Source organism: Suricata suricatta, chromosome X (assembly GCF_006229205.1).
Source record: "Suricata suricatta isolate VVHF042 chromosome X, meerkat_22Aug2017_6uvM2_HiC, whole genome shotgun sequence".
Classification (NCBI taxonomy): Eukaryota; Metazoa; Chordata; class Mammalia; order Carnivora; family Herpestidae; genus Suricata; species Suricata suricatta.
In genome coordinates, this window is record NC_043717.1 from 86,755,521 (window position 1) to 86,770,827 (window position 15,307).

At 39.5% G+C, this 15,307-nt stretch overlaps 1 protein-coding gene across 3 annotated transcripts in view; it reads right to left on the minus strand.

The window, feature by feature from the left end:
- Window positions 1–15,307, minus strand: part of TENM1 (teneurin transmembrane protein 1) — a 552,583-nt gene that overhangs the window by 136,242 nt on the left and 401,034 nt on the right. For all 3 annotated transcript variants that reach the window (XM_029930000.1, XM_029929999.1, XM_029929998.1), the window contains exons 16-18: window positions 10,166–10,285; window positions 3,565–3,826; window positions 927–1,194 (exon numbers count right to left, since the gene is read on the minus strand). In XM_029930000.1, coding sequence (XP_029785860.1) covers window positions 927–1,194; window positions 3,565–3,826; window positions 10,166–10,285 — 650 coding nt within the window. The remainder of the gene's footprint in view (window positions 1–926; window positions 1,195–3,564; window positions 3,827–10,165; window positions 10,286–15,307) is intronic.

Here is a 15,307-nt window from a genome sequence, read left to right on the forward strand (position 1 = left end):
ATTATGGTAGTGGTAGATGAGCAGTAGATTGTAGTGGGTTTTTTCCCCTTTCTTTTTAAAATATTCTTATTTGGCAGAGTAAGAAGTTGGCAAATCTATGTCAGTCTAATTTGTTCAAATGTTGTTTGTCTGAGGGGCGCCTGGGTGGCTCAGTTGGTTAAGCATCCACCTTTGGCTCAGGTCATGATCTCCCAGTTAGTGAGGTTGAGCCCCGCGTCAGGCTCTGTGCTGACAGCTCAGAGCCTGGAGCCTGCTTCGGATTCTGTGTCTCCCTCTCTCTCTGTCCCTCCACTGCACACGTTCTTTCTCTGTCTCAAAAATAAACATTAAAAAAATGTTGTTTAAGAGAATTAAATATCTGAAAACTCTAGGCTCAAAGTCCCTACTGTCTTCAAGATTCTAGGTTTTAAAGTCTTGAAATAGAAAATAAAAAGGACCAGGAAGGTAAGATGATTTTTAAAAATGTAACCTACTGAAGTAACAAGTGAATGGAGTCTAACTAACTTAGACATAAGAGACAATAAGTGAAGATGCCTAGAAGTAAAAATTTTGTAGTTTCTAAGTGGAAATGACAGTCTAAATGTCAAATCCAAAAACATGGCCTAAAGAATGCCACACCAAAGGTCACAGTTAGAAGGCAATATTCAGCTCTGGAGACTGTTACAAGTCAGATAGTGTGCAATTCCACTGGTACATTGCCATCAGGAAAGGAGAACTGAACTAGTTTTGAAGCAAAAATGTGTCAAAAGTGAACTCTAAATAGGCCCAAAGAGAGGGTCTGAGTGACAAAAATGCTTTAGAGCCTTTAAATAAGAGAAAGTCATCATTTTTCCATACATCATTATTCCACATACAAATTAATATGCAACCAGTAGTTTCGGTTTTGTGAAACACAATGCTATTTACATAGAATTAGTTCAACATACCCAGAGCCTCTGCCAGGCCCCAAACCTTTTGTCCATAGATGTCTGTCTTGTTCCAGGCAAACGTGTAGATGAGGTTAACTGCGGCAGGAAACCACTTCTGTGTGAGACGCCCTTCCACAGCTACCGTGAGATGGACTTTTATCATTCCCACGGGAATGGTTGAATGTGTCAGAAGGATCCGAAGCAAGGTTTTATAGCCAGGGGTACGGCTGCTCAGGTAACTCAGCCTCACAAAGCTGGAAGGAATGGGGATCTCCTCTTGTACCACCTGAGGGGGAGAAAGGCAGATTGGCTCCCATCAGTGGTCACAGGTAGACGAGGATGCTTTCTTCTCTTAGAAGCACACCAAAGGAGAGAGTTTAAAGGGATCTGTGGATGTCAAGGCAAGAATCTTTGGGAGGCTGTGTGACCACGGGTTTCGAATTTTGCACTGAGTCTGCATGGGGACAAGACGTCCAAGCAACCCTGACGACTGCTTTCCTTTTTTTTCCTGCCAGGAATGACTGTGAAAAGAACAATTTTAGTTTTTCAACAGCGTTCCAAAAAATTGCTTAGAAGGAGTTGGAAAAGATCACACTGCTGAATGTCAAGCATTTCACTGTTATGGGCTCCATCAAGGGGTCTTTTTCTTATATATATACACACACAAAATCATGTTTGGTGTGTTAAGTCATATATCACAAAACCACTGCTGTAATCCTTATTCGGGCCAGGCTCTCTAGGAGGAAGAACTCCCGAAACAGGCTCAGCAAAGTGCTATTTTATGACAGAGATTACGGTTTCCCCAGAATTAATCTTTACTGATGCCATCAAACTTGTCTTCCTTGGACCTCTGGAATGACCCCGAGGGCCAAAGTTTTAATAAAATTTCGCTTACATATTTCTTTGTGCTTGGATGTACCAAGAGCTGGGAACAAGTATTTTCCAAGTTCGCACCTGTGACTGAGACGCAAATTGCTATTAAGTTGTTTATCAGCACAGATGGAGTTAAACAACAAAAAGTGGTCACTAAAACTCAATCTGGTGTTCCATGACTTTCAACTTTCAAAACCCAGCTGAAGAAAGAGCCTATTCGATATACTTAAGGTGACATGAATCATGTGGATATTTTTGTGCCCTCATTTATTTTTAGCTCAGACCTGGTTGTTAACGACATGGTATCTCACATTGTTCAGGATTTCTTGCTCATTCTTCTGAGAACATAAATCCCTTTTCTCTACTCCTGGCCTGATTTTTCTTCCTCTACATTAGCTATTTGATGCCAGAGCTGTCTAATGGCTATGTCTTCTTAGATGGTGGCAGAAGTACAATAGTGAAGGCTACGGTGACACTTACCACCTTAGTATTTCATTTCCCTATGGAAACATGCAATCCTAGATCAATTTAAAAACTTTGATGCTGAAAAAGACCCATGCTTCCTAATGACAAGTATACAGAGAATGAGGTACCAGTCCATTGCACTCATTGAATATAGTCTTGTTGGGGCGCCTGGGTGGCTCACTTGGTTAAGTGTCTCACTTCGGCTCAGGTCATGATCTCATGGGTCATGATCTCATGGCTCGTGAGTGTGAGCCCTACGTTGGGCTCTCTGCTGTCAGCACAGAGCCTGCTTCGGACCCTCTGTCTCCCTTTCTCTCTGCCCCTCTCCTGCTTGTACTCTTTCTCTGTCTCTCTCAAAATAAATAAACTCAAAAAAATTAGAAAAAAAAATATGGTCTTGTTTTTGCTTCCTTTCCAAGGAAAAGCAATGGAAAAAACAAGAGGGGGAACTCACTGGACATCTTTTCCTGTACAGCCCTATTTTCTATGAGCTTTTCACAAGTGGTATCCTCTGGGCACTGGTAATAGCTGCTGGGAATATTGTGATGGAAGAAAAACCAAGTTAACCTTGGAATGTCCATTTACTTCCTCTTGAGTAGATTTCTTGAATTCTGTATGTCCTATTGGTCCATTTTGGTGGCTTCTGGGTTTAACTATCATTACAATGTTTTTACAATGTGATGAGAAAACTATACTATAGATGTTTGGCTTAACAGTGAAATGAAAATATGGAATACTCAATAAAGAAAAGTTATCAGGTACTATAAAATAAAAAGGTACAAGAATATGTCTTCCACTGGCTATAAAGCTTGAACACCCAAAAGCAAAGCTTTAAACAAACCCACAGGCTTGAAAACTACCTTTACCAAACATAGCTAAACAAGAGGAGTTGTCATGACTGTTAAGAACAATGACAAAGGATACAAACTGGACAATGGAAGAAAACTAGATTTCTTAAGGAGCTTTAACTTCAGAACCACAAACAGTCCCACCTCTTTGCTTATACTGTTGTCACTATCGAGCTAGCCAGCTAGCTTTGTTCTTTAGAGCACAGTGGTCATTAAGTCAAGGTTTGGGGTTTAATTATCATGACAGCTAGTTCACCTTGCTTTGTTCTATGTCCACAGATAGCACCCTGTCGTGCTGGCCAATCATCCTGCAAGTGCGTTCCAGGGAGATTCCATTTTAAAGCTTCTAGTGACAAATGAAGGGCAGTACGTTACAGGGTCGGAGTACAAGGAAAAGGAATCTAGCCATTATATGTTGCTGAACACCCATGATACTATGATTTTATACATTCGAAGGCCAATGTACCCACCTGCAGCTCAGGAACAATAGTTCCCCTCTCTGGACAAGACCCTCCAAATGACGTGAGTGGTGAAGGAAGCACAATAGGGTTTGGGCTGATAAAGTTGGAGATGTCACAGGATGGTGGGTTTGATACAACTCTCTGCATGACAACTTTCTCTAACACAATGAACTGGTTCCAAGGCAACCAGAGTGTCCTCTTCTCAGATAGGAAAGGTGACCGGTCAAAGATTAAGATGACAGAAATACCTCCAATGGCTACGAGGTCAAAGCTGAGAAGGAAAAATATAAGACAGTTTCAATCAAATGAACAACCAAACTAAAATTCAAGTTAAAAAATAGTAATTTTCATGCACCTTCCTTCCTTTGGGACTCAACTACATCCATTTGTATTTCTGTTTTAAAATTCCCTCTAGCTAAACGTATGGATGGCTTCTTTTCACTATCCAGGAGACCTCTGAAAGAAAACTCCATATCACCAGTTGATATTCACTCCAAATTTGTACCAATTTTAATACTACCTGAGACAAAATCACTGTTTGGATTTCTGCAAAGCTGCAACTTAAATCACTGCTCCCCTTTGTGCTAGAGATAACAGAAAGATGACCATTTAACATCCAGCAGCATCTTTAATATAATGCATTATTCATCCTCAAGAAAAAAAATCCTATAACGTAACTCAAGAAAAGTAAAGAGCCGAAAGGTTAACTATCATGTTCAGAGTCACAAACATAGTGTCAGAAATCTGGTGGTGTCTTTTGAGATGGCATTTAGGAAAGTTGTTCAGTGAAATTTGCTTGAACAATACCATGGCTGAACCCTCCCCATCTGGCTACCCACTTCGACTCCTGATTCTACTTGAACTCTACATTTAGGATTTCTGGTTCTGTCTAGAATGCCTCTTGGTTTCCTTTTGTAAGACAGCCTGTAATGGACCGTATCCATCTCCGCTGACAACACCCTCCATATCTCTGACAAAGCAAGACTACCTCTCCTGTAAGCCAATTCTGTCCATCACTTGATGTGGTATCTGACATTACTCTTGCATTGGAGCATAACAGACTCATATTCCAGTACATTCTGCACTAGATGATTCTACCTTGCTTCTCTTGTAAGTATAATGATGTCTTTGAGATAATGTACTTGGAAGCATTCAAAAAGCATAAAATACTATGTAAAAATAAGCTAATGATAAATTATTACCATTTATCATAGAAATGGATAAAGAGCAATATGCTGTTCCTTAATATTCAAAGCAACTTAAATTCACAGAAGAGAGATGTAAGCAATTCCCTGCATTAAAAAAGATCTTTCTGTAAAACACTTTTTCAATGATAGAATGCCCTGATAGGGACTCAGACTTAATTATAGATAGCCTACCACTCCCCTCATATGACATTTATTATATTTATTATAGCATTGCCAATCATGTCTTGTTGCAGAAATCTTCCAGATAAAGATAAATGGACAGTAACAAAGGATGGCTAATACTGTATTTTTTACTGTTACTTTTTCAGTCAAGTAGCTGTAATATTAAAGCAGTTTCCAAAAAGAGGATTTGAAGAACTACAATAGCTATAGAAAATAATCTAAGTTTGAACTAAAAAAAGAAAACCCAAATGGCTTATGATTTAACACAGACAGTCTGAATTCATGATAATACAGAAGCAGTTTAAGGCAAGTATAGTGGAGAAAATCCTACACTACTTGTTAAGAGACCTTTCCTCTAGTTCACATTCTATGTTGATTTACCTCCATTGTCCTTGGACAAGTTTTGCCCAAACCTTGGCTCTTGCCTCTTTAAAACTGAAGGGCTTATTTATTTTGAAAACAAAAACAAATGCAAACACTCCTCCCCCCACATGCACATAAATAAACGATCCAAACAAACATGTGTACCAGGGAATTATTCTCTACTTCTAGAAATATTAGGCAGAGAGGGCAAGTTTCCTGTTTTGTAGAAAAGAATGAGGTTTTGGCTTCATACACACCTGGGTCTGCATTCCTGCTCTGCCATGTTAATTTTGTGTCTAAGGGCTAGTTATTTAACCTCCATGAATTTCTCTTTCCTCATTAGTAAAATGGGGCTAATATGATCTATCACCCAGCTACTACTGTAAACAAGTAAATAAGATAAAGACTTAAGGGTCAAGCATACAGCAGAGACCCAACAAATGTTAACTTTCTTCTCAAATCAGCTTCATTGCCTTATTACATTTACATATGTTTTCTCTTCCAGTTCAAATGAACTCTAGGCCAGCTTTTGATTATCTCCATAAACAGATACTGACTTTTCTTAAAGTTTATTTATTTATTTTTGAGATGGGGCGGGGAGGGACAGATAGAAGGGGGAACAGAGGATACGAAATGGGCTCTGTGCTGACAGCAGAAAGCCAGATGTGTGGCTTGAACTCACGAACCATGAGGTCATGACCTGAGCTGAAGTTGGAAGCGTAACCAAGTGAGCCACCCAGGTGCACCAGCAGATGCTGATTTTTAAGTTCTTCTGGGAACTTCCCCTAGGCTTCCTGTGATGGTTTAGTTTTATAAGTCAAGTTGGCTGGGCAATAGTACCCACCTATTCAGACACTAATCTAGGTGTTGCTGTGGAGGTAGTCTGTGGATATAGTTAATATCTCCAATTGGCTGACCTTAAGTAAAAAAATACTACCCTTGATAATGTGGGAAGGCATCATCCAATTAGTTGAAAGACCTTTAGAGAAAAACTGAAGTTTCTCTGAGGACAAAGGAATTGTTTCAAGACTGCAGAGGTAGCATCAACTCCTTCTCAAGAGATTCCAGCCTACCAGCCTACCCTACAGATTTGAAATTGCCTATGTCCACAATCACATATGCCAATGCCTTGAAATCTTTCTCTCTCTCTCTCTCTGTCTCATGTATACATTTATATGTATATATGTACACACACACACACACACACACACACACACACACACACACACTTGTTCTGTTTCTCTGGATAACCCTGACTGATTTTTCTTCTTTCCACATAGCGGGTATGTACAGCAAACACTGTCTAATTGTCTCATTAATTGCCATGTAACTGGAAGGTGGATTTGTGACCAAGATTCCAACTAAATCATTCCAATGCCAAATAGCATGTTCCCTGAATAATTAATTCTTTGAAATTTCCCCTATCACAAATGATCTCCACTGGCATGGGTCATTGAGAAGTTATTAATGGGTGCCTGGGTGCCTCAGTTGGTTAAACGTCTGACTCCTGATTTCAGTTCATGTCATGATCTCACCATTCGTGAGATGGAGCCCCATGTCAGGCTCTGTGCTGACAGCGTGAAACTTGCTTGGGATTCTCTCTCTCTGGCCCTCCCCTGCACATGCTCTCTCTCTCTCAAAATAAATAAACATTAAAAAAAAGAACAGGTTATCAAGTCGTATGACAGTGAGGATAAAAGACCCAAGGGAGACGACATATTTGTTTCAAGACTTCTCAATCCCTAATAAGTCAGACCAGTCCTAACCACAGATGAAAGACTTTGAGGGCTATGAAAAATGCTTATCTCTGCCTTATGGTATCCATAAATCCACAAACTTTTGCCTTGAAGGGAATCAGGGAACTCTGTTTATTTTCCAAAGTTGTCCAAACAAAGTTCTTGAAACCTTTAATGCATCTCAAAAGTCTTCATCTATTTTGCTTATCACTAGCTAAACTATATATAAAAAGTTCTCTTTCAAAACTTTACTGAACACCTATTACATAATCTAGATGGAAGGTGGCTAATCATAGAAGATAAGAGCCAGATTACTAGAGTTCAAAGTTTGAGCTTGACCCTTGTGAGCTGTGTTAATTTGGATAAGTTTTCTCATCTACCAAATGGGGAGGATGATAATAATGTCTCCTGTCTCACAAAGTTGTTGTGAAGATGAAATAGATCAACATTTATGAAAATGCCTGGCACATAGCACATACTCATACATATTCATTTTTTCTTTAGAATTGTCTTTTTCTTGTATTTTGCTACTTTGGCCTCTCCCAATCTGCATGTCTAATCTCTTCTTACTTTGAGAGGACTCTGTCTTTCACTCTCATCCTTCTTTCTGGTTTTTATATATTACTTTGGTCCCGTGACCTAGAGTTTTCCTGCTTCTCTAGGGAAAGTTGTCAATTAATTAACTTGTGCAAATGGATGATAATGGGGGTAATTAGTTGTACATCCCACATAGCATATTTGCATTTGACAGGGACTTTCAGAGTCAACAGCTTAACCCAAAGCTCTGATGCCAATGGTGGGAACTACAGGTAAAGTGGCAGGCAGGTTGGACTGGGATTTGGAGACAGAGGGGCTTACAGCAACATACATATCACACTTTGTCTACTAGGTATTTAAATGCTAATCTTAGCCTTTCTATAATCCTTTTGCTCTCAGGTATAGTTTCCTTATGATACTCTGCTTCTGAAATGTACTCACTCAGTCTGAGGTAGCAACAAGCAGAGACATATAAATGGAAACGCCCATCACACTGCCACTTTATGTCCAAGAGATGACAGTGGGACAGGCTGCTTGGCATTTGGGGCACAGATTTTGAACAGTTACAGCCTTTGTGGAGCCTGAGGGGAGAGTTATTGCCAGAGGGGACTCTGGCTGTATCTGTCATCTATATAAACCTAGTTCTCACAGAGAGCTCAGCAGACCAGGGTCTTGGCATTTTACTTAAAACAAAACCCACAAAAATAACAACAAAAATTGTTCCTCTTTAATGTTTTCAGTATACTGGAAGCAGAAATTTTTAGATTTTTTAGACATCGCTTCTCTTAAGCTCTTTTGTAAATATCAAATAATTCACTGAACCCTTTATACACATGCTAAAAAAACTAAGGGCCCACGAGTTCTCCAAGAGAAGTCAAATGTCTCTGAGGGCACATTCTATTTAAAGAAAGAATCCATTTCTCAATTTATGGCACATGGCTGAACATGTTGGCAGGGAAGAGGCCACTTTAGTGTACCAGTTGCTGGTGAATGAACTACCAAAATTTCATCATTTAATTGAATTAGGAGAAAGGTCCATTTAAATTAGTAGAGAGCTCCAATTATGAACCATTTGAAATAAAATGTACTTTTTATAGCTTATATGTATATAAGCAGTGTGTGTGTGTGTGTGTGGGTGTGTGTGTGTGTGTGTACTCAGACTATTTGTACCCAGAGTAGTTGTGCTGAGCTTATTCTAATAAATAGATGGCTAGATAATAATTAGCAATATAATTTACATACAAATCATTTATATGATTTACTAAAGTCTTAAAAACAGTTTGTTTTCTTAAGTATGTTAAACTCTTCCTGATTATCTTCTTTAACTAATTTTTATAAACATTTTCTTGACAAGCAGTTGAGAAGATAAATTCAGCATAGCCCACGTTGAACAATTAACAATTCTGAAGTGGTTAGAACTAATAAGGTTCGATTGTAGGTTCTTGACATCAGTCTCTCACACTGTGATAAAGCTCCAGCCAACATCTCTTTATGTGACTACTGAAGCAGCTTGTTGTGAGCAGTTATTTTAAGGGTAGCCATCTGGAGACTAGGGCACCTCAAGGCCATTATTACGATGTTCCTGCGAGTCCTAAATAGGTACCTTTAAGCTGGACACATAGGCATATTCTTAATAATATTGTTTGAACAAATGTCTATCTAAATGATAGACAAAATGTCTATCCAAATGATAAACAAAATGCTTTTGTGAGCAAATCCTTTTCTAGGATGAAAAGATTTTACTTAGTGGTCTTGCTTCCCAGGTCTCAGAGAACCTGAGAAGCCCTCAGAGTAGCTTGGTGGTTGATGTTGAGGTTAAATCACTATAGTTATATAGCCGCCAAAGGGAATTGGTTAGGCTAGCTATGCTTGTCAATCAGGTGCAGCCACTAGTAAAATAGGCTGTCTAGGGAGGGCACATCAAAAATAAGTATCTTAATGAGGGTGAATTCTGTACCTTTGGAAGAAACCTCTTGGACATCTTAATTTCTTTTTTTTTTAACTTCTATTTTACTTTATTTTTGAGAGAGAGTACAAGTGAAAAAGGGACAGAGAGACAGAGAGACAGAGAGAGAGAGAGAGAGAGAAGAGGGGCTCACCCAAAGTGGGGCTCAAGCTCATCCAAAGTAGGGCTTGAGCTCACCTGATGTGGGACTAGAACTTACAGACCATGAGATCATGACCTGAGTCAAAGTCGGATGCTTAACTGACTGAGCCTCCCAGGTGCCCCGGACATCTTGATTTCTGAAATATCTTTGAGGCTTCCATGGGAGAACAGCCTAAGTATTCCACAGCTCCATCTTTATCACCTGCATCATCTTACTGAATTTTGAAGCTGGACTGATTAATGGAATTGGATGAAGGGTAGAAAACTTTCCACGTGGCCAAGGTTTCAAGAAGACTTGAGTGATAGCGCATGGTTAGAAGGGAAATTTGGTTTGATTTAGCTAGGGAATAAAGGAAGTAAATATCACCAATGACTTTCCCAAATACAGCTGGAAGGAAGATGGGTTTACAAACACTACATCATCTGAGCCCTGCTTTGATTCACAGCTAGAAGTCAGTATTTGGTCCCCACAATGATTAGAAGCAATACTGACGTACCTTCCATCTTGCCGGCTGATGGTAAACCCATAATCACTGTGATGCAAGAAACTAACATTCACCCCTACTAGCGGGGTTCCATCTACGGCCACCACTTGGCCTCGAATCACACAAGCACGCCTGCAACACAAGATCAAAGGCAAATATAAAAGCATGTTGAAACCAGATTCTGGAAGCCAAGATACAGAAACTTTGGAAAATACAGTCAAGTAGAACAAAGGAAATAATAATTTCACCAACCAATAGTAACACTAATAACATTTTGGGGGGGCATGTATATCCTTTTTACCCATCAAAATTGGGATTATGCTCAGTATAGATATGTATCTTGATACTTTTAAATTAACAGTGTATTGTTAACATTGCCTAATTAGAAATTCCTCAATATATCATTTGTTATTATACAATATAGCCTTAAAACAACATAAAACTTAAGTTGTTTAATCAGTCACTATCTTAAAACATTTAGTAGTTTCTTAACTTTTCCCACATTGAATCTTTTATTATTTTCTTGGGAGATAGTCCCAGTTGTGGAAGAATATTTCTCTTATTAAAATTAAAATTAATCATATTAATTAATACATGAGTCTTTATATGTATGACTCAAGTCTCTGCTCACCACCCCCTCCCAGTTCTTAGTCTTCTCCTCAAAGGTAATCAGCAATATTATTTTGTTGTGTACATTTTTTATGCATTGACATTCATAGGTGTGAACATATTTAAGGCTCTTGATACATATTACCAAATTGCCTTCTCCAGAAAAACAACTTTTTAATAAAGCAGACTTAGTTGGGTAAATTTTAAGAGTTTGTAAAAGAGACATGGTCTTTGGCTAGCATACCGTTTCTCTTGCCTACTTGAAATAAAATAGTTCAGGAGATTTTCCCTTTAAACAAAGGAGTTTCACCCTTGCCCCCCCCCCCAAATAGTGTTTCATTAAACTAGCCCCTAAACAGGGCTATCTCCCAGACACAGTCCACTAAAATGTGTATGCTTTCTAGACTGGCCAAGTTGTAACAAATTGCAGGAGCTTGACAGTTAAGAAGAGGGCCCAGGAGCAAATTCTAAGCAAAGATTTTTTGTTGGTCTGTCATTATTGAGGGTGGCAGAGGGGGTGAGGGTGGCAGAGGGGGTGGGGGTGGGGGGGTGGGGTGTCAAATCCTAGCTTTGGTAGCCTGGAGCTCTAGAATGTGCATTTTATAGCTGGAGTTGGTAGTGTTGAGGAAGGTTGAGCAAGGTCAGTGATTTTATTCCTAGGTTAATGTTATTTTTTTCATCAAGTGGGATCCAGTCAATCCAGGGAATTTCAATCTTGGATTCAAGGTGGCCATGTTATTTAGGCAAACATGACTTTCCAAAGTAACCATAATAATTCCACTCTGGCATTATACCTTCTTTGAACAGAATTAGCAAGTTGAAGCAATGTATCTAAAGGCTCATGGCCACAAAGATCATTTGAGAAAGAAACAAAAATCTCTGAAAATTGAGATGGTTACCAGCCACAGTTTGTTTTACATATTATAGACAAAAAACTTCACTACTAAATTCTACCACAATCAGAGGAATTGAACATAGGTTATGCTAATAGGATTTACGTTGCATTACCTAAGGTCTTCCCCCCAAACAAACTACAAACCAGTAAGTACTACACAAAAGCAAGCTATTATAACTGTGGCTGTTGGTGTTTTTGTGTGTTGAGCTCCCAGACCAACATTCCTGGTTGTGGCATAATTCAGTGGCTTTCTGTTTTCTAGCGACCTGTATATTTTATGAGTTCTGTAAATCATGGCTCTGAATGGTATGCAAATGGCATATTGGCACTTGCTTTGCCTTGTCTGATTCTCCCAGTCTTTTGGGAAGAGATTTTGAAAGTCTGAGATTTTGAAATCCCATTTGTTCTAATTGAGAATACATTTCTTTGAAAGTCACTGAGTTCTGGATTTTGAACTAATCCTGACAGATCTTGTCCCAGGTTCTAAGTCCAGTGTAACAAGAAATGTCTGTAGTTTTATACAGTAACCTTTGGAAGGTCCTTATAGAACATATGACAAGGAGGGGAGAGACTAAGTAGAAACAAGCTGAGAAAATCTCCTGCAAACTATAGAGGAATTGGAGCTAGAGAGGCAGAGAAAAGATTTTCAAAAATCAGTTAAACATGGCTTCTTGAGCCCTAAGTACTTATGTTTTTTTTTTGTGGGGTAGGGGGTAATTTCAAACTTGCCAAGTCTCTACTAGTTAACAAGGTGGTCTTTGCAACAATAAAGCCTACCTAGGTGGTCACTGATTCCCTTTTTGCAAGACAATTCTATACTTACTCATTTTATTTGTTCATATTAATCCAGACATTGTGTCTTCCCATAGCTGTACTAGGCTCAGTTATTTTTGTTTTTATTTTTTCAAGCCTGGTTGGTATTATTTGCTCATATTTCATGACAGACACAGACCTCTCTCTTCTCTTTGCTGCTCTTTTATTTTCTATACAGTTTATATTTATGAAGGATCCAGGCTGGTGAGTGAAAGTCTCATAAAAGTCATCATTATTTGGTGCATTTCTCTTGGATTCCTCTCTTCCTCCATTCTGTATTCCATTCTGAGTAGTCTTGTCTTTTGATTCTTCTGCTCTTTAAAATTCCTCATATTTTATGAAGCACACGGACTTGTGTGATAACGACTCATCAAAGTCATCATTATTCAAGACACTGTCTACCTGTTCTTCTTCTCATTCATTTCACTCTTCATCATTCATAAATAACGTGCAAACTTGTCTTTCAACTACCCTATTTTTTATTTCTCATATTTTATGATGCACACCAACTTATAGCATATGATAAAGCCCCATAAAACCTCTTATTCTACATTTATCAGCATTGAGCTCTCTTTGTAATGTATTAGACTTTAAATGTTCTAAGATTCCCCACTGCATTTGCTCCGATTATTTACACACTCCATGTCATCCATTTTTCACAAGAATAACTCTTAGCTCCTTTCATTCCTGGATTACTAGTACTTACTATAATCTTCGACCAACATCAGTCATCCTGCGTCAGTGGAAGTTGTCTAAATTTCGGAACCATATTAAAGTATTTTTAATTTGCGGTAATCTTGATTGGCACCACATGCAGAAATCTAGGGAAAACATTTTCCTAGACAAATGCCCTATTTCAAAAGAAAGCTCTTGAGTTTACTTGCTTCCCCAGGCTACTCCTGCTCCAGATGGTCCTTAGGGAGCCTTCAAACATACTCTGCAAATAGGATGTATTGTGCCACTTTGTTTAGCTCAACTGCTATTTTGTGCACTCCTAGCTTCTAAACTCAATTATTCATAATTGTAGATGAGAGCCTGGTATCTACTTTATTTTTCCTGAGTCACACAGCCACTGAAATGTACTCTCTCCCCCATTTACATCATTGGCTCAGGTTATGCTTCTCTTATCCAAGGTGGCCTCTGTAATTCATCTTTTTCCTAGGTTAGACCCTTGTTGAAGTAGTGAGTTGGGTATGGTGGGGGTCTGCCTTTGGTGGGATCACAACCCTACTTTCAGTGCTCTTCATCATTCTGATTGGGGGCCTCCCTGTTTCCTCTCCCAGAGTGTCTCTGGTGTCTTCAAATCACCACCTAAAGGAAGCATTTGTACTTGGCCTGTCCTTGGCCCATCCTGGGGAAACATCTTGAATTCTTAAATTTTTGCCACATCAAAACTACCGTCAGTGTGAGTCCTATTCCTTCAAGGACCTGTCCTTTTCTGAAAGTTTTTAAATTACATATATGGAACTCTTCTGAGTCTTTCAAATTAGGTAACAGAGGTGACTGTCATAAAGCTGGCTCTGCAAGTGTGTGCAGCAGGTATGCGCCCGGAGTGACTGCGTTTGTGTGAGCTGCGTGTGTGTTCACTCCCTGTCAATGGCAGCAAATGCAAGGTTTCCATCTTTGCTTGGTGCTCTCTCCCCTGCCTTGATTCACAGACATGGTTGGGATGCTTTCCTTCCTTGAATCCTCCAGAATGAGAACCTCTCTCCCTGCTGATGTGGATTAGAGGACGATGAACTTGAACTTAGATGGACATGACCCATGTGACTTTAGGAACGTGTAAGGGGTAAGATCACCCCTCCCAAGTGTCTGTTTTCCCTTTCTGTGGAGAATACAGGCTGCTGCCAAACGGTCTAACTTGCTGTCACTATGCTAACGCAGCAAGCCCGAAGGAATTGCTTCTCCCTTTAACTAAATGATGAATCCCCTAGGTGTCTGGAGCGTGGTCTGAAGAGCAGAGAATCCTGGGAAATGCAAGTCAGAATACACTTTACCCAGAGCCTTATTTAACTAACAAGCTGCTTGTTAGACTGTTCTGATGCAAAAGGTCTAATTCATTCTGTATTTGCTACTTTCATGGCATAGTCAAATTATCCCTAGCCTTCAATAAACTATTGGTTCCTTTCTCCTCTTTTCTTATTTGCTGTCTTTTGTCTTCAGTGTCAAATTTCCAATATTCACTCAACACCTCAGGCAAAAACATTAACCTCAAGCCCAAGCGTTGGTTTGAAAAACAACGCTGAAAACTAAATTGCTGAAAGATGATGTAATTTACTGCATTGTATTTCTGATTAAAATCTTTCATAAGGAAAATGAGGCTCAGGGTCTGGGAAGTTATAACTATTTGCTTTTGTTGCTAACATGAGCATAAGCAACCTTTGAAGGGTAACATTCAAAATCAAGGTCCTGGCCAGCAGGGGATCTAGCAGCAGTTGGGCAGGTTAGGTTGTTTTCTCCGTAGGAACAGATGAAATCTGTTCCAGAGCTGACAGCTCTGGTCAAGAGATAGCGCTGAGAACCGGGAGAGAGGCCGTGTGGGTCCTCCACTCACCAGCGTGGGAGTCCTGCCCTGTAAATTCTTCTAGGAGTTGTTATTTGGTTCAAGCCTCCAAGGGACAGAAACCTGTGGCATAGGAGGTGTGACTCGATACTTCCCCTGTCATCTCTGCAGGCTTATTATACTGTAAAGTTGCACAGTTGTAGTTTGTGTCACTTGGGCTGAAACAGCTCATCCTCTGTCATAGTGCACTGGATAAAGGCTCTTCTCTTTAGAGTGTAATTCAGGAACTGCAGGATTGGTGCTTAGTTCTTTCCAGTAATCTTTCTTGCATACA